This window comes from Xenopus tropicalis, chromosome 1 (assembly GCF_000004195.4).
Source record: "Xenopus tropicalis strain Nigerian chromosome 1, UCB_Xtro_10.0, whole genome shotgun sequence".
NCBI classification, from domain to species: domain Eukaryota; kingdom Metazoa; phylum Chordata; class Amphibia; order Anura; family Pipidae; genus Xenopus; species Xenopus tropicalis.
The window spans coordinates 105281547-105304301 of record NC_030677.2 but is presented as its reverse complement, the minus strand read 5'-3'; the positions used below and the strand labels follow the sequence as shown (position 1 = coordinate 105304301).

General features: G+C 35.9%; 4 protein-coding genes across 4 annotated transcripts; all 4 read right to left on the bottom strand.

Annotated features, from left to right (window-relative positions):
• Positions 1-1841: 1841 nt before the first annotated feature.
• crygdl.48 (crystallin gamma D like gene 48) lies at positions 1842-4283 on the bottom strand. Its single transcript, NM_001005096.2, has 3 exons — positions 4249-4283; positions 3004-3246; positions 1842-2178 (listed from the first exon to the last, which is right to left on the bottom strand). The coding sequence occupies exons 1-3, from the start codon at positions 4255-4257 to the stop codon at positions 1903-1905; spliced, it is 528 nt and encodes a 175-aa protein (NP_001005096.1). The 5' UTR covers positions 4258-4283; the 3' UTR covers positions 1842-1902.
• A 4113-nt stretch (positions 4284-8396) lies between these two features.
• LOC116412113 (gamma-crystallin-1-like) lies at positions 8397-10689 on the bottom strand. Its single transcript, XM_031905680.1, has 3 exons — positions 10681-10689; positions 9300-9542; positions 8397-8725 (listed from the first exon to the last, which is right to left on the bottom strand). The coding sequence occupies exons 1-3, from the start codon at positions 10687-10689 to the stop codon at positions 8450-8452; spliced, it is 528 nt and encodes a 175-aa protein (XP_031761540.1). The 3' UTR covers positions 8397-8449.
• Positions 10690-14010: 3321 nt separating this feature from the next.
• Positions 14011-16537, bottom strand: crygdl.45 (crystallin gamma D like gene 45). The gene is made up of 3 exons (XM_002939792.2): positions 16456-16537; positions 14890-15132; positions 14011-14351 (listed from the first exon to the last, which is right to left on the bottom strand). The coding sequence occupies exons 1-3, from the start codon at positions 16462-16464 to the stop codon at positions 14076-14078; spliced, it is 528 nt and encodes a 175-aa protein (XP_002939838.1). The 5' UTR covers positions 16465-16537; the 3' UTR covers positions 14011-14075.
• A 2418-nt stretch (positions 16538-18955) lies between these two features.
• Positions 18956-20555, bottom strand: crygdl.44 (crystallin gamma D like gene 44). Its single transcript, XM_004910952.3, has 3 exons — positions 20547-20555; positions 19852-20094; positions 18956-19296 (listed from the first exon to the last, which is right to left on the bottom strand). Exons 1-3 carry the CDS (start codon positions 20553-20555, stop codon positions 19021-19023), a joined length of 528 nt encoding a protein of 175 aa, XP_004911009.2. The 3' UTR covers positions 18956-19020.
• Positions 20556-22755: the final 2200 nt, after the last annotated feature.

Genomic DNA, 22755 nt, shown 5'->3' with positions numbered 1-22755 from the left:
TGTTAAAATTCAGACTGCAAAATTCAAAGTCTGAAATTTAATAAATGCAAGGGTAATTGTCAACAAGGTGCTTTTGTGCTCTTTGAGCACCACATTTTAATGTAGTCCCTATTTATTACCTGCAAGTGCTTCAGTCTGGAAACAGAAATTTGCTTTTCCAGGCAACCATCAATTGAATTGACAAGCTTTTCAAATTGTAGTGCTTGGAACCATGGAGCTGTTGTTAGATTGCAAACTACATGAGGACCTTTCATATAAATGGACTGTGCGTGTAATTAAGATGTCAAGAGGCCGCAACTTGCTTTACTGAACAAATTATATTACCACAACAACTTTAGTTCGTCACAGAACTGTGTTGTTTGTAATAATACCAGCCACACTTCGAAATGCTCAATGTTACCACTTTTAACATTGTCCAACCTTCATAAACTCTTTAATCGAACAGGCCAGAATTAATATCAATTACATAACATTAGCTCTGTTCCTCTAGCAACTTGCACAAAAATGCCTCATGCCCCAGAACTTAGTGACCTCATGGACTTACCCTGAATTATAAAGCAGCCATCATCATAGCTTTGAAGGAGGTCACAGCAAAATGCTGGACTATACTTTTTATTGTGACACTGGCATGTTTTTAAATTTATTAATAGAGGGTTAACAAGAGCATAAGGAAATGTATGCAATTCTGTTTTCATTTATAAATTTTTTTAAATAAAAGCAACAGAGAAACCACAATTTTTCTCAGATCTGGCAGCATGGCCATCATGAACCACTAAAAGGTTGCTGATAAATTCTGCACTATTAGTGATTAGTAAGTAAGACTAATATGTAATAGTGAGGCAATGACAACCAGATATCATCTTAAATCCATGTTGGAAATAGGTAGATAATATGGCGGGCTGCCTAATTTTGTTTTAGGGGCATTATCATACTGATAATTTTAATGACATTCCCACCTTTACCACACATAGATCAGCACTCGGATCAATTTAGAGAAAAGTCTTCTTTAGTCTTACTAAAGTCTGGCCTTATTTAGACCATAATAGTAGCTAAGTTCAGGAAAAGTGTCAATTTACTTGTGGAACACTAGCATTGAAAAGATATTTGTACTTGAATTATGCTTACCAAAACAGATTGCTAATTAGTTGCTTTTGGCAACTGCACTAGTGCAACTAAGCACTAATGTTCATAAATCACCTTTGTAGTGTATGTTAACGTGGCAGTAAAAGGGATTTGCGATTAATTGCTGTTTGGCCCGAACGTCCTTCAGTTGCAAGTTTGGACTGTATATCTTCTTGGCGCTCGGATAAAGCTCCTGGGTTATGTGGTTTCCATAGACATAACTATGATGATGATAGACCTTTCTGCTAGTTAGGTCTTTGGCATCTACTTAATTTATGTATAATTAAAAAAACTATTATTATAGGTGCAGAAGAGGACTGACAGTGAAAGAGGTGGTGGATATCCACTAAACACACTAGTTGCTTTACTGGTCCTGAGCTGTAGGCATACTAAACAGTGCTGATACTCAACACCCTTTTAGCTCCAACAATGGCCAATGTTCAATATAAGTTAATATCTTAACTTATCGATGATTTATTCAGCTGACATATTTCAGGCTACAGGAGCCATTTATCAATTTATACTGCCTATGGTATACAAAGCTACCTAAATACCTTTATTCCACAGAGATCATAGCAGTGATTAGTGGATTAATGTATGAAACTCAGGAAATTGAACAATTGTTCATTCTATGTAAGCAAGAATGCAAGTCTGTAAGCCTGTATGCTCCTGGAAAAATCACCAGCTTATTCTAAGAGAGTAATTCAACAAACCACAAATTTAATTTGTCTTCAATATATTTATTGTATTATAGGTTTATTGTTAAAGTTCCCAAATGTTTTAAAACATATGATGAACCCTTCTGAATGATCCAATTTTGGCACTTGAAGCTCCCCAGTCACTGTATCTCCTGTATTCTCCTGATCTCAAGTAGTACTGACGTCCCTTGTAGTTGGGTTCCTCATAGAACATCCAGTGGCCATCAAACACATTGCAGGAGTGAATGTCATGGAAACGGAATCGATCATAAGTATTGGGGCAGTCATCAAAGAACTCCATCATCTGTCCTTGGAAGTCTCCTTTTTCATAGATTCTCATTTTGTATTGGCCATGGTGCTTTTAATGAAAAACAAAATAAATACAGAGAAACTTTTTGTATAAAAGAAAACAGTTAAAATGTATAGGTAACAGTTTTCCATTGCTATTTGCCTTTTAATGCTAAAGGTAGAGTGTAAATCAGTACATTCAGAATTAAAGTAAAATATAAAATAAAAAAATTAAATACTATTTATAGAATTATAAAAACACCAGCCATGTAAAACATTCTTTCATAGAACTATAGTTTGCATACAGTCCTAAATCTGAATCTCAATGAGAGCAAAACTAATCTGTTGCTGGGGCATGTTCAGATTTTGTTTAAAGAGATACTGACACCAGAAAGTAAATCTTTTTTTTACATCTATCATAACATTGTCTTTGCAAGAACTTTATAATTTTGCCATAAAAATATTTGCCTGAGGCGCTTACATAACTGATTCCCTGTGTTCCTCTATGAGGGGGCTGCCATATTTGTCTGTTAGCATTAGAAGCTATAACTGACAGGTTGGGAAGGGACAGTCAGGTTGGCAAAACAGTCAGGTTTTGGGACTTCAAGTAACAATTACTTACAAAACCAAACCTGTCAGCGAAAAACCGCCAACACGACCTATAGGTAACGTTTTATGTATATTCATATTTTGATAAGTAGTTTTTTCGTGTCAGTATCACTTTAATTCCAGTGGTTAAGCTTCTACCAATAGGGTATGCCAATGCTATAAATAGCACAAAAAAATGTGACTTCTTTTTCAGAACTCCTACTGTTTTGCTTAGTTAAAGGGGGCTTTGGTTGTTTGTTTTCCTTGTTGTGGTATTTTGTGTAAATGTAACTTTGAAAACACTTACATTGGGAAGAAAGCGGCAGGACCTGATGGAGTCATTGAAGCCCATCCATCTCTGAAAGTCTGGGTATTCTCCTTGCCAGAGGTAATACTGGTGTCCCCTGTAACTGGGGTGTTCGTAGAGGATCCAGTTACCACCCTCTACCCTGATGGAGTTGCAGCGACTGAAGTATGAGGACAGGTCAGAACAGTCTGAGCCGCACTCATAGTGGCGGCCTTGGAAGTTCCTTTCCTCATAGAAGAAGATCTAAATTAAAGCAGATTCAAATTATTTTTTTTCTAAAAACAAACATATATATATATATATATATAGAGAGAGAGAGAGAGAGAGAGAGAGAAAATAAAGTACCCCCTATTGTAAAATATAAGGATATTATAAGTCACCAAAGAGTTTCATGCCCAAATAAACATATTAAAGCATGATGATGGCTTCCAACAGGAATCCTTCTACTGCTGGATATAGGCTACTGCTGCTAACAGGCAAAGACAAATTTCTGTGTGTGTTATAGATTTGTAGATATAGTACCGGTATAGGGTCTGCTGTTCGAAAACCTGTTATCTAAAGCAAATAATGTTTTTAAAAATTGCTTCTCTTTTCTCTGTAATAATAAAAAAGTACCTTGTATGCGATCCCAACTATAATCCTTATTGGAGGCAAAACATACCACTTGATTTATTTATGTGTTTAAATGATTTTTAAGGCGACTTAAATTATGGAGATTACAAGAAGACCCCTTCTCTGGAAAACCCCAGGTCCCAATCATTCTGGATAACTGGTATCATAGCTGTAGATATTTTTGTTACACGTTTAATGAATTGTTGCAAATTGTTTGCCAATTTAGTTATTGTGAATCATTTTTGTTTTGCACATAACAGAGGATACCAGAAAATGTTTACCATTGAAAAACTTATATAATATATATAGCTTTTGATATCTTTATTTTTAGGCCATGGCAAATACAAGTTTTAGTGGCAAAATGCTATATTTGTCCTAAGCCTTAAACAAATATGCCCTATACAACCATGAAAATAAAAATAATTTATTTCTGAGATTTAGTGCTATTATTTTGCAGAGGTAAAGCTCCATTGTATGTAAGTTCTAATAAATTAACATAAGAATAAGTTCTAAATTAAACGTTAATTAATTACAAGCAAAACTATAAATGTGAGTTCTAAAATATCTTGATTTTATTTAAAAAAACAAAAAAAAACAGCTCTTTTGGCTCTTTAGTTCATGATTTTGGCTTACCTTTCCCATTTTGAATGGATGGAGGTTTCAGTGCTGTTGAAGGCTAAAAGAGACAGCCATTATATATGTCCTGTATTGCTGCTGTCTGCATATGCTGAGCCTAGAGATTACTTTTTCTGTTTAGTAAGGTAAATGTAAAGAAAAAAAAATCTTTTGTCTTGCATTGTTTTCAATGTTGTGCTGTGATAGTTTTACAAGTGCCTTTGTTACGTAGATTAACCTAAACAGCTGAACAGCATTCCCATAAGAACAACTCTTTTTTAAATGGAGCTAATAATATACAACAAGGAGGTATATAATGAATCAATTAATTCTTGAGTTTTCTCTAGGCTACATATGAATCCAAAATTTGGAAAAATGTGGCAATTATTCATCATTCCAAGCATCATGGGCTACTAAACCTTCAGAATAAAACACTGGTGAGTCCAACCCTGAGTCTACTAAATCACCATTTAAACTAGGGAAGCGCCATATCCAGGATTCGGTTAAGGATTTGCCCAAAATTCAGCCTTTTTCAGCAGGATTCGGGCAAATCCTTAAAATCACGGAAGATGAAAATTTTCCCAAAATTGTGGATTTGGTGCATTCCTAGTTTAAACATTAATTAAACCCAGTAGGATTGTTTTGCCTCCAATAAGGATTACGTATACCTTAGGATTGAAAACAGGTACTGATTTATTATTACAGAGAAAAAAGAAATTTTTAAAAATGTAAATTATTTGCTTCTAATGGAGTCTATAGGAGATGGCCTTTCTGTAAATTGGAATTTTCTGGATAATGGATGCCATACCTGTATATATTTTACAGCTATTTCCACTTATTTGATTGTACTTTTTTGTTTAAAAGGAATTGGATGAACTTTATTTTATAGAGAGGTACATTTCACATGAAGAATTAGTTGTGCAGTGACCACTATCCCATGCATGTGATTAGTGGATCCAGTCTTTAGAGTTTGGAAGCAGGAATTGTAGCTTTGACCTTTACAGTTTTTTTACCAGTGTAGCTCTGTATTTAACAGTCCATTATTCATCTGTGCAGAGCAACTACTGTATGACCATGATGCCAGAGCTTACAGGAAATGTGAGTAATTTGGGGCAAGCAAACAGATACATCAGTATGCCAGAAGATGAGTCGGTACATTTAGCATGAGTATGTGCCTGAGGCTTTTGAAGGGCACTGATATAATACTTCTACCGGCTTCACAAACTTCCAGAAAGTTTTCTTCAAATATTCAGGTTTGGATGAATAAGTGGTGGATAAGAATGGATAAGTGGTCGGTGCAGTAACAGAAGTTTATTTTTTGAGGAATAAGAATGTTTTAAATATGTTTTAATGAAATGAATATGTAAGATAGTTGGGCTCAGAGTTAAACAATAAGTTATTAAAGGAAAATTATCATGGGAAAACATTTTATTTTCAAAATGCATCAGTTAATAGAGCTTTTCCAGCAGAATCCTGCATTAAAATCTGTTTTTCAACAGATTTTTTTTTTATATTTAATTTTGAAATTTCACATGGGGCTAGCCATGTTCTTCATTTCTCAGGGTGACCTGTGCTCTGATAAATGTCAGTCGCACTTAACTGCTCCTACTCAAGTTGGAGTGATGTTACGCCCTCTCTTTTCCCCCTGGAGTCGATCAGCAGAACAATGGAAAGGTAGCAAGATAGCAGCTCCTGGTTTCCTTCCAGAATCATACTTTAGCATGGAATGCATTTTTATTAAGAGATAATACTTATGGAGTTTGGCATTAATTATATAACCCAGTAGTCGGCTGCTGAAAATTTACTAGATTAGATTAAATGTCTCTGAACTGAGCAAGTGACCATTCCATAAAAACAAGCAGCCAGGTAGACAGATATAATCTCTTTTACTTCAAATAAATATGACTTGGGTATCTTTATAAATGTTTACTGAACATTTCCAGGCAATTAAACTCAGCCTTTTCCAGGCAATTAAACATGTTGGGTAAAGCTGCACTGCATGGATAAATAAACAATATCTGAAAAGTAATTTGAACCATGTCAGTTTTATTTATATGTAAATATATTTGTAATGTTAGATTTCTGAGATAATTTAAAAAGTTGCGGTACACTCTTCTGAATGATCCAGTTCTGGCAGTTGAGGCTCCCCAGTCACTGTATCTCCTGTATTCTCCAGGTCTCAGGTAGTACTGACGTCCCCTGTAGTTGGGTTCCTCATAGAACATCCAGTGGCCATCAAACACATTGCAGGAGTGAATGTCATGGAAACGGAATCGATCATAAGTATTGGGGCAGTCATCAAAGAACTCCATCATCTGTCCTAAAGCTTGATAAATCTTGTCCCTAGTACAAAGTATAACATTTTCATGGAGTGCATGCATTTTCTCATTTCAAACTATCATTTACACAAACTATATTACACAACGTTTTGCAGCTTTTTGTGGCTTAGGAAAATACAAAAAATAGCTCAGTACACACGAAATAACAAATACGTGTTATGCACTAAATATCAAAAGAACAATGCAATAACACATATAAAATCCTAATACAACAATATACATGCCACCAGGTATCAGATAAATGATTTACAAAAAAAGATAAAGATAAAAAAAAAGATAAAACAGACATTTATGAATGTGACAAATACCCCAACATTTCTAAGGATATCATTTATAAAGGGGAAAGTATATTATTGTATTGGTATTTTCTATGTTATTAATATATCTTTTGATACTTTATTAAATATATAAGAGCATACATCTTCCCTTTGTGTATTTATGTGGTGTGCATTTGCATATTTTTTATGGTCTTCTGTTTTGGCCACTGTTGACCTAAAGAAAACAAATTCCATGCACCCATATTCATTTTGGAATCTTTTTAAAGGCTTTATGGGGAAAAAAACTTAATTTTAATAGCATTTCTTTCCTTGCAAACAAATTTATGCTGATTTCTGGATCAGCACTTGAAAAAGTCAGCTGCAGTCAGTTTTAATTTTATAGAAGTTAGGAGTCTCAATATAATTATACAGTAGATCCCCATTTTATGTTTTTCAGGGGTCTTGAAAAAAATGGTGTAAAATCTGGGAAAATATAAAATCAGGGAAAAGCATTATGAATAATATATTGGTGGGACCTTGAAAAAAAAATGTAAACTGAGGGAAAACTTTAAATCATGGCATGTAAAATTGAGGTTTTGGGTTTTCCAAATTAGCTGTATTTTTGTGCATAATGATGACGTGTTTCAAAAAAATGTAAACTTTATTTTGTAAATAAAGCAGGAATTTTTTAACAATTAATTTTTGCAGTTATTTATATTTTTTGTGATTTTAATATTGTATCTAAAATTTAGCAGTTTGATCTTGAACTTGTTTCATATAAAAGTGCATTTCCCAAATAGAATTATTACTCAGTTACCACTATCCTATACTAATGACTAGTATAAGATCTAGTCTGGATAGTTCCTTATGAAGTTTTCAGGTCATCTGAAAATTCAGGGAAACTTCTATTACTGTGGGTGACCAAGTAGCACTTCAAGGAAGTAATCCTTAAAGGTACTGACAGCACAACTGAAAGGCTTTACCCTATGCCTAGTATTGTATATAAAAAAATCAATTGCTTAGCTCCAGCACCAGCTTAGATTTTTAGATCTAACAAAGGATAGATTTTATTTAGAGCCAGCAACAAGAGGTCCTCTGCTCTCACTCATTATCAATATATAGCACATAAAACATTCTGTGCATTAAGCTTACAAGCAATGCCTTCCCCTTTAAGAAAAACAGGGATTGTTTGTCCATACATAGCAATATACTTTAAGCTCGCCAACTACAACAGATTTGCAGAAAGTTATGTCAGACTGATAGAAGTTAAGTCTGCTGCCAACACTATGCATGACATCTCATAATGAAGTAAAAAAGCAACTGTAGTGTTTAAGGGGTCACTGACCCCCCCCAGCACAGGGTCTGTGCAGAAATGAAGAATCAGCAGAGAGATGATTCTGAGGTTAATATCTCTTCAGCTGCACATTTTTTGTTAACTAGGTATATGGCGAAGAATGTTCTATTAATGTGAACTGTTAGATTTGTGAATGTTGTACAAAGGTGAACAATCCCTTAAACTTGAGATCTCCAGAAAAACACAGCCTTATTCAATAAATAATACACAAGCTAGTCATTTGAAACATGTTATACTTTAATGTATTTTTATTAGATTTTTTAGTTGATTTAAAACCTGTTATACACTCTTCTGAATGAGCCAATTCTGGGGTTTGAGCTTCCCCAGTCACTGTATCTCCTGTATTGTCCAGGTCTCAGGTAGTACTGACGTCCCCTGTAGTTGGGTTCCTCATAAAACATCCAGTGGCCATCAAACACATTGCAGGAGTGAATGTCATGGAAACGGAATTGATCATAAGTATTGGGGCAGTCATCAAAGAACTCCATCATTTGCCCTTGGTAGTCTTCTCTCTCATAGATTCTCATTTTGTATTGGCCATGGTACTTAAAAATTAGGGGAGAAATAAGACAATGTCAAAACAAGGCATTTGATGGATATAGAAAATATTTTACCTACTGTGTGTTATATTTCTATTAACTTTCTATTCTGAAAACTCTATAAAATAGAGAATAACTGTTTTTAGAATAGTTGTGATCCATATGTTAATAACTTAAACTGCATGTTTTTAAATTTTGTTTCTATACCACAATGATTGTTTTCTGCACCCAATGATCAGTGATTACATTCCTACTTATAGGTTACTCCATGAAACTGGTAAAGATGGAGAAAAAAATACAACTTCAACTGGTGGAGATTTTGGTCACTGGTTGTTTTGTCTTCACTGGAAATTAGCTTTTTATGCTTTTGAACATGGAAAATAAATGAAAATGAACAAGCCACAAACTTGAAAACATGAAATCTTTTCATTAAATCTTTTCATTCATAAAACTGGTAAACTTGGAAAAATATGACTGTTTTTCCAGAACTACAATTTTTCATACAGTTGAAGGGAGACTTTGGTGACTGATTGTATCACCACTAAAAGTGCTGTTTAAACATAACTTTGTAAACACTTACATTGGGAATAAAGCGGCAGGACCTGATGGAGTCATTGAAGCCCATCCATCTCTGAAAGTCTGGGTATTCTCCTTGCCAGAGGTAATACTGGTGTCCCCTGTAACTGGGGTGCTCATAGAGGATCCAGTTTCCACCCTCTACCCTGATGGAGTTGCAGCGATTGAAGTATGAGGACATGTCAGAACAGTCTGAGCCGCACTCATAGTGGCGGCCTTGGAAGTTCCTTTCCTCGTAGAAGAAGATCTAAAAGAAAATATAATGTTTTGGTTTTTTTTTTTCAAAAAAATTATATTTTTATTTAGCAGGGTGCTAATAGTTTTCCATTGTTTTGCTGGCAATTTGAAAGTATAGATTATAGTGGAATCCTACTACACAGAGAACACTCTACTGCGCATGTGCCTATGTGTAAGTCTTAGCGAAACGCAGGCGGAAGGAGGAAGCGCATCGCTCCAGGTACGCCGGGCTGGTGCTGTTTTCTCCTAACAGGGGCACCAGCCTGGGGTACAAGGTAAGCGATTAAAGTCACTTGGGGGTGCTTAACATTTTAGCACCCCCAAGTGACTTAGCCTTTCCTTCTCCTTTAAACTCACTTACAAAACTAGTGGAGTGGTAAACAACTTTAATAAGGTCTTGTGAGCCTTTAACCATGTCTTTGGACTCCTAATCTGGGGCAGCGAGTGTGCAAAATACTATTTCAGACATCTAGGGGCACATTTACTAAAACTCTAACATTTAACTCATTAACTCATGCCCACGAATGTGTGAAATTTACTTAAAATTCTGAACCAAAAAAGTCTGAAAAAGTTGCAGAGAAGTCACTAAGCTGTGATTTTTTTCGAATTGTTGGAACAAAACCTTATTTTTCAAAATTGTTGCCCAATAAACAGTGAAAAAAAATTTCAAAGCAAAAGTAAGATCCTTAAGGGAAGGGACATCTGCCATTGACTTTTATGTGATCTAGGCAGGTTTTAGCTGGTGAATTGTCAAATTCAGATAATTAGCTGTTTTGATGCATAACAAATCTTGAAAATTTGAGACTTTTTTCTGCAACATTTTTTTTTTGTGCTAAAAAATCCGAATCAGGAAAAAAAATACTTTACCGTTTGTAAATGGACTTCTTAATGTCACTGTACCCATAGTACCCATTAGAGTTTAATTGTAATTCATGCTTCTGTTATGTTCCTCTAGATGACACCACTTCAAAACTACTGTAACTGATTTTGAATGTTGTTTTCTTGGGTTAAAAAAAGTGTAAACATTATCTTCACAAATAATTGTTTCTACTGTAGGTTTGTCAATAAAAATATTAAAAAACATGTGTTATAAAATGTGTAATCTTGATTGTAATTAAAAATCAGATAAGTTAATGATTTTGGCTTACCTTTCCCATTTTGACTGAATCGAAGTTTCCGTGCAATGAAAAGGTTAGAAGAGGCGGCCTTTATATATGTCCTGTATTGCTGCTGAGCTTACAGCTTATGTTTTCTGTCTAGTAAGGTAGATGTAAAGATCTTTTGTCTTGCATTGTTTTTGATGTTGTGCTGTGACAGTTATCCTGTTTTCCAACTATCCAGCATTCCCATTATTCCATAATCTCAGTGTCATGGCTGCTCCAGTATGGCCTGCCTTTTTCCCATTCAGCCTCCTCCTTGGTCCCTACATCAAACAGGATGTGCAGTCATCTGGACATCTGGCCAGTGGACTGGGGGAAAATGTGATTGTCGACATGTCAGCCTAATTTCTTCTTAAAATATTTTGCAAAGTTTTAAATAACAGCATAAAAACCCTACCCCAAACGTTAAGACCAGTGTCGCAGGATACCCCTATGAGGCCCCCCCTGGTGGTCATTTACAGTTCACTTTATCTGCTGGTGTTAATGCATAATTAGTGAGCATCTCAGGATGCTTTCAGTATAAAGAATCATTTTATCATTAGGCATTATTCAATTATGCCAACTAGCTTTTTTAAGCCACAGATATAAACCCAACATGAATTAAGCAGAATAACATAATTTTACCTGTGTCAGCCTAATGTTCAAAAAGTCATGTCTCTCTGATTGTTTTCTCTGCCACCTCATACCACATTAACAATGCAGGGCAAATACAACCTGTTTGCTATTTCATGTGGTAAAGGAATTAAAACTATATACTCTTCCACTTTTCAGGCCTTTATGCACATTAATGTGATATTTTTAAAGGTTTATAGAAAAGTGAACCCCCAGAAAGAGGGTATGGTGACTGGAAAGTTATGACTAGTAGAAGCTTAGTTGTTCCAAATGTTATCAAAGTGTTCAATTGTGCCATTACTTAAAACTGTCAAGAAATCCATCTGTCTGATGCAATCCAGAAATTCCTGTTCCGATGTTGCAGTTGTAATTGCGAATTTTTATTAACTTTCCCTGATAAGATTAATGGATGAGCAGTGGCCAGTCTACCATTCTACACTCTTATGTCATTTTAATTTGTTCATTTGTTAAAGAAAACAGAACTGCCTAATGGGAATGACCTTGGTTAGCATTTATGGAAACTCAGTGGGCGTACCTGCACATACTCACACATTAACTAGCAGCAGCAAGAAAAATGGAGAATGTTTATGTTCAACTGCAATGTCATTGAGACTTGCAGGTCACCATGCATGTGCATAACATTACTAGAGGCCACAGAGTGACAGATTATCATGGGTTCTAGCTGGGCTATCACACAGGATCCAGTGATGTAGGTGGGGCAGAATGCTTTGCCACCATCCGAATCTTATGTATACAACCACAGCTGGACAGAAAATGGAAAAAGGATGGATGATTAGAGGCTAAGGAAAATGGTCTATAATATGCCAAAAACGCTAGGTGGATTGCAATGGAATGGTGTATGTGACAGCACAGATGGAGAATGGAATTGGGGTTGATTTTGAAACCGAAGGGGGGGGGGGTAATGGGGTGAGCAGGGAATACAAATCACAAGTTATGAGGAAAAAGGAATGTTGCTGGGACATTATGCCACAGTAAAAATATTAGAAGGATAGCTATGTACACTTCTATCTCCTCTGTGTTGTTACTGTGCAAGGAGTAGGGGCCCCCACCCTCTGTGTGAGCTGACAGTAAGGAAGTGAGAAGGGGGTGCTGCTGGAACAAGGAAGCAGAGAGACAAGCAAGGTGCTGGTAGCTCACACAGTGTTCTGTATAAGAAAGTGGCTGAAAGCGTGCTCTTTTAGGGTGCGGAAGGAAAGGGAGTCCTAGTCAGGGCTCTGAAGAGCAAAGCGTGCTCTTCTCAGGGCACAGAAAGCCAAAGGGAGTTCTTCTCAAGACTCTGAAGTACTTGCCACATAAGTGAGGATTCCCCTCAGCAGTTGAGAAAGTACCAGCTATGTTATGTGAGTGAAGTTGCCCCTGGCTGACAGGCTGCATCTATCTCTGCAAATTTAAAGGTATAGCGTCCTGCCAATAAATCCATCAACCTTTCCTGTGTGTGTGTTGTGGATCAGAGAAGTTTCCCAGGGAGCGGTACCACAGTCCAACCTGTCCTGACCGGTGGAGGCACGCCATTTATCAGTGTACCTGCTCTTCCAAATAGTGGAGGCACAGGACTCCTGTAGCGCTACACGCAAGTGTGTAAAATTGGCAACGTTTAGTACTTGGGGCTTAGCTGCAGTTGCTGCTGTTGCTGTCAAATTATTGCACCTTATATCAGTAGTGCAGACAGATACGATTCCTCTTTTGCTTTCGGCCTCTCTGTTTTCCCCCTTCATCCAACAGCAAGTAGTGAGGTTTTGGCTCCCTATGATTTTTCCCATAGGCATATGCACTTCTGACTTAGCAGAAATTCACTACATTGGTGTGTCATGCACAGTTTGAAACCAGTTTTTTTTTTTTTTACACATTAATTGTAGAGGAGCAACAAGTTAAAATGACCCTGGCAAATAAAGGAATAAAATAAATAAGATAATGGTTTTAATGAAAATGTCAACAGATATGTAACATACATATTTATAGGGGTTGCATGTATATGTATAAGGTCTTTCCATTTGTAAGTGAAGAAGTTGACATAGCACATAGATGTGCCTTAACCCTAGAACCCATTGATCAGCTGCCAAAAGTTTGTTGATTTATTTGCCAAACTTCAGAACTGAGCAGGTCATTTCATATAAACAAGCAACCTGTCCATGTAGACAGATTTTTTCCCCCAAAATGTATAGCTGGCAATACACATACCTATAAAATCTTACGAAAACTAGTTTCGTATGTATTTCGGACCGTGTATGGGCTTCAAATTGTACAATATTTTTCGTACCATGGCAATCAGTCGTTTAGTCGATCGGCCAGGTTAAAAAATTTTGGTTGGATAATGATAAAATCTGTGCATAAATTGTGTATTGGACAATACACTTGGGGGCCTACAATGGAAGTCACTGTTGTACGATTGGTGTCTGCCAACCATTTCATGTTCAGAACATCCTTGATTTGTATTTTAAGGACTTTATCCTACAATTTCAGTCTACATGCTAATTTCAGATCATTGCATTTAGATGTAAGACCGATATATTAATGTATGTTAGAAGAAACTTCTGAACGTGTATGGCCACCTTATGGCTTGGGAATCTTTGTAAAAGTTTAGTTGACAATTACAGATAAATAAACATAGCCTAATTCATGGAACCATAAATATAGGATTTGACCTAAAACTGCACAGCATAAAGAAATACATAATACACAAATAAGTCATTTGAAACTTGTTGTTTTATTGAACTGTAAATATATTTGTAAATGTAAATGATTGAGTTGATTTAAAATCTGTGATAAATCCTTCTGAATGATCCAATTCTGGCGCCTGAGGCTCCCCAGTCACTGTATCTCCTGTATTCTCCAGGTCTCAGGTAGTACTGACGTCCCCTGTAGTTGGGTTCCTCATAGAACATCCAGTGGCCATCAAACACATTGCAGGAGTGAATGTCATGGAAACGGAATCGATCATAAGTATTGGGGCAGTCATCAAAGAACTCCATCATCTGCCCTTGGTAGTCTCCTCTTTCAAAGATTCTCATTTTGTATTGACCATGGTGCTAAAGAAATAAAAAAAAAAGAAATGTAGAAACATTGTCGGAACATGCTATGGTTATTAAACCACGTTACCTACTACTTTTATTATTGAAAGTGTTTCAGTTTCAATACTGGTTAAAATTTGTCCCTGACTTTCCTTTTATTCCAAGGTTCTGGAAAAAAGAACCACTATGTTTTAGAATGAATACCAACTTTCCAAAGGTTAATCATTTTATTTACATGTTTTAACATAACTCTAAAAGTGTAGTGTTTCTAGGAAGGAATTCAGTTTTTATATTTGTGTTGTCTGAAACCATGTTGTCTTGCATATGTTGATCAATTTTACTCTGATGAACCTTAAGTGTGAAACTGGCCTTTTGCTAGGATCTGTTAACATTTTGTTAAACTTATACTTGGGCTATTTCATAAAACTGGTAAACTTGAAAAAATATGACTGTTTTTCCAGAACTCCTATTTTTCATACAGTTGAAGGGAGACTTTGGTGACTGATTGTATCACCACTGTAAATGTGCTGTTAAACATAACTTTGTAAACACTTACATTGGGAAGAAAGCGGCAGGACCTGATGGAGTCATTGAAGCCCATCCATCTCTGAAAGTCTGGGTATTCTCCTTGCCAGAGGTAATACTGGTGTCCCCTGTAACTGGGGTGCTCATAGAGGATCCAGTTACCACCCTCTACCCTGATGGAGTTGCAGCGATTGAAGTATGAGGACATGTCAGAACAGTCTGAGCCGCACTCATAGTGGCGGCCTTGGAAGTTCCTTTCCTCGTAGAAGAAGATCTGAAAGTAAAATGATATAATTGTTATTTAGAGTGCTAATAGGTATTTTTTTCCAAAGTAGTTTTCATTGTTTTGCTGGCTATTGGAATCCTACGACACAGAGCACAGGTACAAGTTCTGATGCTCTATAGGATTTTTATATTTTCTCTAAGAAATTTTGCTATGACAAATGATGGCAAATTGTTTCCTATTTTAGTCAATGTGATTTCAATTATTTTGCTCTTATATAATTGTTTAATGTAAGCATGTGTTAATGATAAAGTTTTATTTATGTAGTCTAAATATTAATTATAAAAGTGTGCACTGTCATCCACAAATAATAGTTTGCCTTTGAAGCAGATTTATCAAAATGTAAAATTAGAGACCACAATTTGAAATTTGCCCACATCCAGTAACCCATAGCAACCAAGACTTTTATTTTCAGCTGACCAGTAAACAGCTGTTGTTTTGGTTTACAAGACAAGTAGTAAACTTAAGACTATTTATGACATAGACTAAACATAAATGTAAACAAAGACTAACTGCAGCCACCACCACTGGAGGATTGTACCTGCCTCACTTTAACTTTGATTTGTTGTGGATAGTGGATAACAACTTTGAAAAGGCCTTTAACCCTATTTTTGGACTGCTAATCTGGGGCAGCGAGTGTGACATGTACTATTTCAGACACCTAGGGGCACATGTACTAAAACTCTAACATTTCTCATTTTTTTATTTTTAAAAATTCTAACAAACTAATTTCCATGAATGTCTGACATTTACTTAAAAGTCTGAGCTGAAAAAGTCCAAGTGGGAATAATTCGCAGAAAAGTCACAAAACTGCAATTTTTGCGAATTGTCACACACAAAAAAACCTTTAAAGTTTGAAGCAAAAGAAGGATTCTCCAGAGAAGGGAAGAGACATCTGGCATTGACTTCTACGTGATCTTGGCAGGTTTTAATTAGTGAAATGTTGGAATTGGAATTTTAGGCGGTAGTAAATTCAAAAACATTTGAGACTTTTTTTCTACTACTTATTTTGTGCTAAAAAATTGTTTACAGTTTGTAAATAGCCCCCTTAATATGCTACTGTACCCATATGCTGGGGTTTAATTATAATTCATGCTTCTATTATGTTCCTCTAGCTGCCACCAGTTCAAAACTACTGTAACAGATTGTGTAACTGATTGTGTTTTCTTGGGTAAAAAAAGACCTTAATAAAAAGTGTAAACATGAGCTTCACAAGTTAATTAAAATATAAAAAAGCATAAGTAAAACATGAGCTCTAAAATGTGTAATCTTGATTGTAATTAAAAATCAAATACATTAATGATTTTGGCTTACCTTTCCCATTTTGACTGAATGGAAGTTTCAATGCAATGGAAAGTTTAGAAGAGGTGGCCTTTATATATGTCCTGTATTGCTGCTGTATGCATACACTGAACCTACAGCTTAGGTTTCTGTCTAGTAAGGTAAATGTAAAGATCTTTTGTCTTGCATTGTTTTTGATGTTGTGCTGTGACAGCAATCCAACTATCCAGCATTCCCATTATTCCATAATCTCAGTGTCATGGCTGCTCTAGTATGGAGCTTGGCAGCTTTGTCAAAGAGCTGGCAGACACTCTGAGAACTGGTGCATTCTCTCTAGACACCAGGGATCTCCCATGGAGTTACAGACATGACATTGGTGCGCCTGGTTGTTAGAAATGGAAACCTTTAAAGCCCACTCACACCAGTGTCTATGGCTAGTTTACTTTGGTCCCAATCTCTGCTGGTAATTCTTGCCTGTGATAGTTGCTTCTTTCTGTTCCTTGTTGTGTTGTATTTAGCCTTGCTGTGCCTTGTCTGGCACTTACTTCCTTCCGTCCCTTGATGTGGCAGTGCCTGCCATCAATAAGCCTTTCGTGTTCCTGCCTTTTTGTTTATTCTACTGAATAAAATCTACTTTTCTTTATTCCAGCCTTTTTCCCATTCAGCCTCCTCCTTGGTCCTTACATCAAACAAGATGTACAATCCTTCATCTGGACATCTGGCCAGTGGACTGGGGGAAAATGTGATTGTTGACATGTTAGCCTAAGCTCTTGTAATCATATTTTGCAAAGTTTTAAATAACAACATGAAGGCCAGTGTCCCAGAATACCCCTATGTGGCCCCCTGGTGTTCATTTATAGTTCACTTTAGCTGCTGGTCCTGATGCTTACTAACGAATGGTAACCATTCTCAGGATACTAGCAGTATAAAGAATCATTTGATCATTAGGCATTATTCCTTTATCCAGACGTATTAAGACAACAGGAGTTAAGCAGAATGACATAATTTTCACATTGTCAGTCTAATGTTCAAAAAGCCATGTCTCTAGTATTCTTTTCTCTACTGCCTCATACAACATTCACAGAGCAGGGTATGTACAACCTTCCACTTTTCAAGCCTTTAGGCACATTAATACTTGAACATTGGGGGGATAATTAGCAGGCTAGATCTGCTAGCAGCCATAGAGAGTGAGGGCCCAGACTGACTGAGAACTGAGACCTGAGAGAGGGAAGGTCTCTGCCTTATGGAATAACTTGTACTGCTATTTTTTTTCCCAAAAAAAAAAAGACTCTGTGAAAGTACTGTGACCGTGTAGTACTTAGAGCCCAAGTGTGGCAAGGGTTTTTGTTTTATTTTGTTTATGCTCCTGACCTTGTTTAGCATGTATGGAGCTCAGTGGCTGTGCCTGCACATACTAACACATTAACCCTTTATGGAGGGTCTTAGCAGCAGCAAGAAATATGGAGAATGCTCATGTTCAGCTGCAATGTCATTGAGACTTGCAGGTCACCATACATGGTCATAACATTACTAGAGGCCACTTAGTCACAGATTACTATGGGGTCTAGCTGAGCTACCACACAAGTCCTATTGGTGTAGATGGGGCAGAATGTTTTGCCACCATCTGAATCTCCATTTTTATTATACAACAGCTGTCTGTATTAGTGAAATTTTGTAGCCAGACAGTAGATTTAAAGTTTTCCCATCTGCACATCAAATACGAATGCTGATCATTAAGGAGGGAATATAGAAACAGGATGGATGATTAGAGGCTAAGGAAAAAGGGTCTAATAATATGCTAAAAAAGCCTAGAGTAGGATTGGTGCTGGAAGAAAGTCACACATTACGGAGAGAGGAGGCACAAATGCTAAAGGTGGATGGCATTGGAATAATTTGTGTGACAGCACAGATGGAGAAAAGAGCATGAGGGTTGATTTTAAAAGCTGAAGGAGGGTAATGGAGTGCGAAGGGAATTCAAATCACTGAAAGGGAATGGGAGCAGTACTGAGACTTTATTCCACAGTAAAAATATTAGAAGGATAGCATGTGTAAAATTGGTAACTGGCTCTTAGCTGGTTTTGCGGCTGCTGACATATTATTGCACCTTATATCAGTGGTGCAGACAGATAAGATTCCTCTTTTGGTTTCGGCCTCTTTGTTCTCCCCCTTCTAACAGCAAGTAATGAGGTTTTGGCTCCCTGTTTTTTCCCATAAGCATGTTCACTACCAGCTTAGCAGAAATTCAGGACATTGGTGCCTCTTGCACAGTTTGAAACCAGTTTTTTGTTACATTCATGGTAGAGGAGCAACAAGTTCAAATGATCTTGAGAAATAAGTTAATAGTTATTTCATATAAACAAGCAACCTGGTCCATGTAAACAGATTTGGCCCCAAAAGTGTATGTCTTGGGAATGTTTCTAAAAGTTAAGTTGACATTTACAGATAAATAAACATAGCCTTATTCATTGCATGATAAATATAGGATTTGACCTAAAGTTGCACAGCACATAGAAATAAATAATACACAAAAAAGTAATTCGAAAGTTGTTGTTTTATTGAACTGGAAATATATTTGTAAATGTAAATGTTTGAGTTGATTTAAAATCTATGATAAACTCTTCTAAATGATCCAATTCTGGCGCTTGAGGCTCCCCAGTCATTGTATCTCCTGTATTGTCCAGGTCTCAGGTAGTACTGACGTCCCCTGTAGTTGGGTTCCTCATAGAACATCCAGTGGCCATCAAACACATTGCAGGAGTGAATGTCATGGAAACGGAATCGATCATAAGTATTGGGGCAGTCATCAAAGAACTCCATCATCTGCCCTTGGTAGTCTCCTCTTTCATAGATTCTCATTTTATATTGTCCGTGGTGCTAAAGAAATAAAATAAAGAAATGTAGAAACATTGTCAGAATGTGCTATTGTTATTAAACCACTTTACCTACTACATTTTTCTTTGAAAACTTTTCAATTTCAATATACCATTTAAAAATTGGCCCTGTTGTTCTGTGGGTTTTGATGACACATATTTATTATCAATGACTTTCTTTTTGTCTAGTCATAAAATATTAAAAAACAATCACTATGTTTTAGTTATCCAACTTAACAAAGGGTTTTAATGTAAAACTGTCATTATTTTCTATAAATCTAAATGTGTAGGATTTCTAGGAAGGAATTCAATTTTCATATTTGTGTTTTCGGAAACCATGTTTTTCATAGGTTGATCAGTTTTACACAGATGCAAAACTGGCCTTTTGATGGGATCTGTTAACATTTTGTTAAGCTTCTACTAGGGATATTTCATACTGGTAAACCTGAAAGAATGGACTGTTTTTCCAGAACTCCTTTTTCATATAGTTGAACGGAGACTTTGGTGACTGATTGTATCATCACTGTAAATGTGCTGTTAAAACTTTGCAAACACTTACATTGGGAAGAAAGCGGCAGGACCTGATGGAGTCATTGAAGCCCATCCATCTCTGAAAGTCTGGGTATTCTCCTTGCCAGAGGTAATACTGGTGTCCCCTGTAACTGGGGTGCTCATAGAGGATCCAGTTACCACCCTCTACCCTGATGGAGTTGCAGCGATTGAAGTATGAGGACATGTCAGAACAGTCTGAGCCGCACTCATAGTGGCGGCCTTGGAAGTTCCTTTCCTCGTAGAAGAAGATCTAAAAATAAATAAGATGAATGATTATTTTTTTTAAAAAAAAATATGTTATTGATATTTTCCATGGTACTTCTATTATTTTGCTGGTATTTGGAAAAAATATGATTTCTGACTAGAATCCTTCAAAGAGATCTGGCACAGGTAAAATTCTGGATACAGCCTAGGGTTTTGGTACTTTTTGCGAACAATAACTATATAAAATATGTATTTGGTGCAAATTGTTTCCCACTTAGTCAAAGTGAATCATTGTTACTGCTGTTATTTTACTCCCATGTTGTTATTTTAATTTCAATGTCCTTATTACAAACTGCTAAATAAGAATGCTAAAATGTGTAATGCCCTTCACAAATAATACTCTCTATGTATGTTAATATATAGAATAAACATACGTTTAAATGTACAATTTTAATTGTAATTAAAAAACCATTAGAATAGTTCATGATTTTGTCTTACCTTTCCCATTTTGTTTCAATGGAAGGTTCAGTGCAATGTAAGGATGAGAAGTGGCAGCCTTTATATATGTCCTGTATTGCTTTCATCTGCATACGCTGAGTCTAGAGTTTACTTTTTTCTGTCTAGTAAGGTGAATGCAAAGATCTTTTGTCTTGCATTGTCTACAGTGTTGTGCTGTGACAGTTGTTTTTCAGAGTTTAGTTGTACCTGTGTTCCATTGTTTTTCGCAAAGAGCTACCCAGCATTTGTAGTTTTCATGATTTCAGTAAGTGAACAACTTGAATCTACTTTCAGGGTACAAACAGTATAAAGAGTGGTGGAACATAGTCCACTGGTAGCGCAGTTTTTTTTTTATAGCATATAGCTCGACAATACGATTGTCCAATTTGATGGGACCACTGAATTAGAAAAAGATCTGAATTTGTTTTGTCGAAAAATCTTACTCAAAAAACATTTTAACAAACAGAATCGTAATACTCAATTGGATAATGAAAATGAGACTCTTGAAATTCTAAATAGTTTATTACAGTAAAATGAGACTTCACAGGAAGATCGCTCATGTGAGGTGGTAAAGCTAAAGAAGAAATTCAGATTTTACTCCTGCATATGGAATTAGCCATTATGTTTCAGTTTTTAAAGATATGGTTTCTGAGGCCTTTTTAAATTTGAAGCCAAAGAGTAACTCAGATAATCTTACTAAATTAGAGAGAGAAGCTTTAAGAGATATTTAATCATAGGATGATGTTCAAAACAAACCTTCTGATAAGGGAGGTAATATAGTGATTTGGGCAAACGAACTATATACCTTTGAAGCAAAACGACAACTGCATTCTGAAACATATAAGAGGTTATATTCCAACCCCACTGATATGTATATGGACAAATATAATCGAATAATAGAAGAAGCATTTAAAGATCTGCTGATTTCCGATCAAGAAAAAACCTTTCTATTGGTGAACTGTCCCAGAATTGCTACATTTTATTTATTACCCAAGATTCACAAAAATAGCCAAAAACCCCCTGGTCGACCTATAGTATCAGGAAATGGCAACCTGACAGAAAATGCCAGTAAATATGTAGACCAACACTTAAGGAAATACGTAACATCATTACCATCATATGTTAAGGACACTACAGAGGTTCTGGCAAAATTAGAAGGAATTCATGTAGTTAAAGACACATGGCTAGTAATTTACAAAACCACAAAATATTGCCAGAATGTATTGGAGTCTAGGCAGAGAAAAAATAGCATTTCAGTTAAGGTTTTTTTTTTTTTTTGCTCTGTTATAACATGTACATTGCCCAGCCTTTTTAGAGTAGCTAGCAAATGTCTTTATAGGAAAAAAGGCTACCATTTTGCCAATTTGTTTTCTAAACCTGTGCCCAGACAGCTCCTTAAATAGACAGAGGGAAGGCTTTGAAGGGCTTTCTTTTTATTCAAGCACAAAAAACACTTTTTTTTTAGAGAAACAAGACTAAATGGTGAAATTCTACTGCAGATTCAAGTTTGCTTCTCCGTATTGATTACAACTATAACATATAAATATGAACTTCCCCTAGAAAATAGTATGTTTTTAAATCCTTCAACACATTAAATTTTGCAGCAATTCACCAAAATAATAAAGTATACATGCAAATCTGCAGTGTTACTTATATATCAGAAATCATGATATATAAGACTCCTATGCATTGCATTTTAATAAAGTACATCCACTGTCAAATAATTAAAATATGTTATTCTTAGGGGTTAATAGTAATATCTATACCAACCTATAAGCAAGAAAAATTTTATTTTCATTACATATAAAAAGGGTATGTAGTGAAAATTGTACTGCAGATCTATTCACCTATACCAACCAATCTGAAGTTACTATTTACTAGCCACTTTTAACAATAAACATCTTATTGGCTGCTTTTGGTAAATGCACCTAAGCATACTTTCTGCATTTTATTATTTAGTATAAACAAACAAATAAGCTCTGTACCCCTGCACTTCTCCTTCTGTTTGCTCATCTTTTTATAGTTTGAGAACTGGGCAGAAAAATAGAAAATGAGGTTCAATGTTGAAAAGTGCAAAGGTTTGTACTTTGGTAGAAGTATCATAAATGCAAGTTATACACTAAATGCTAGTGTTTTGGAGGGTATCCTTAACTGAAAAGGATCTGGGGATACTTGTATATAACAAGTTGTCTAATTCCAGGCAGTCATT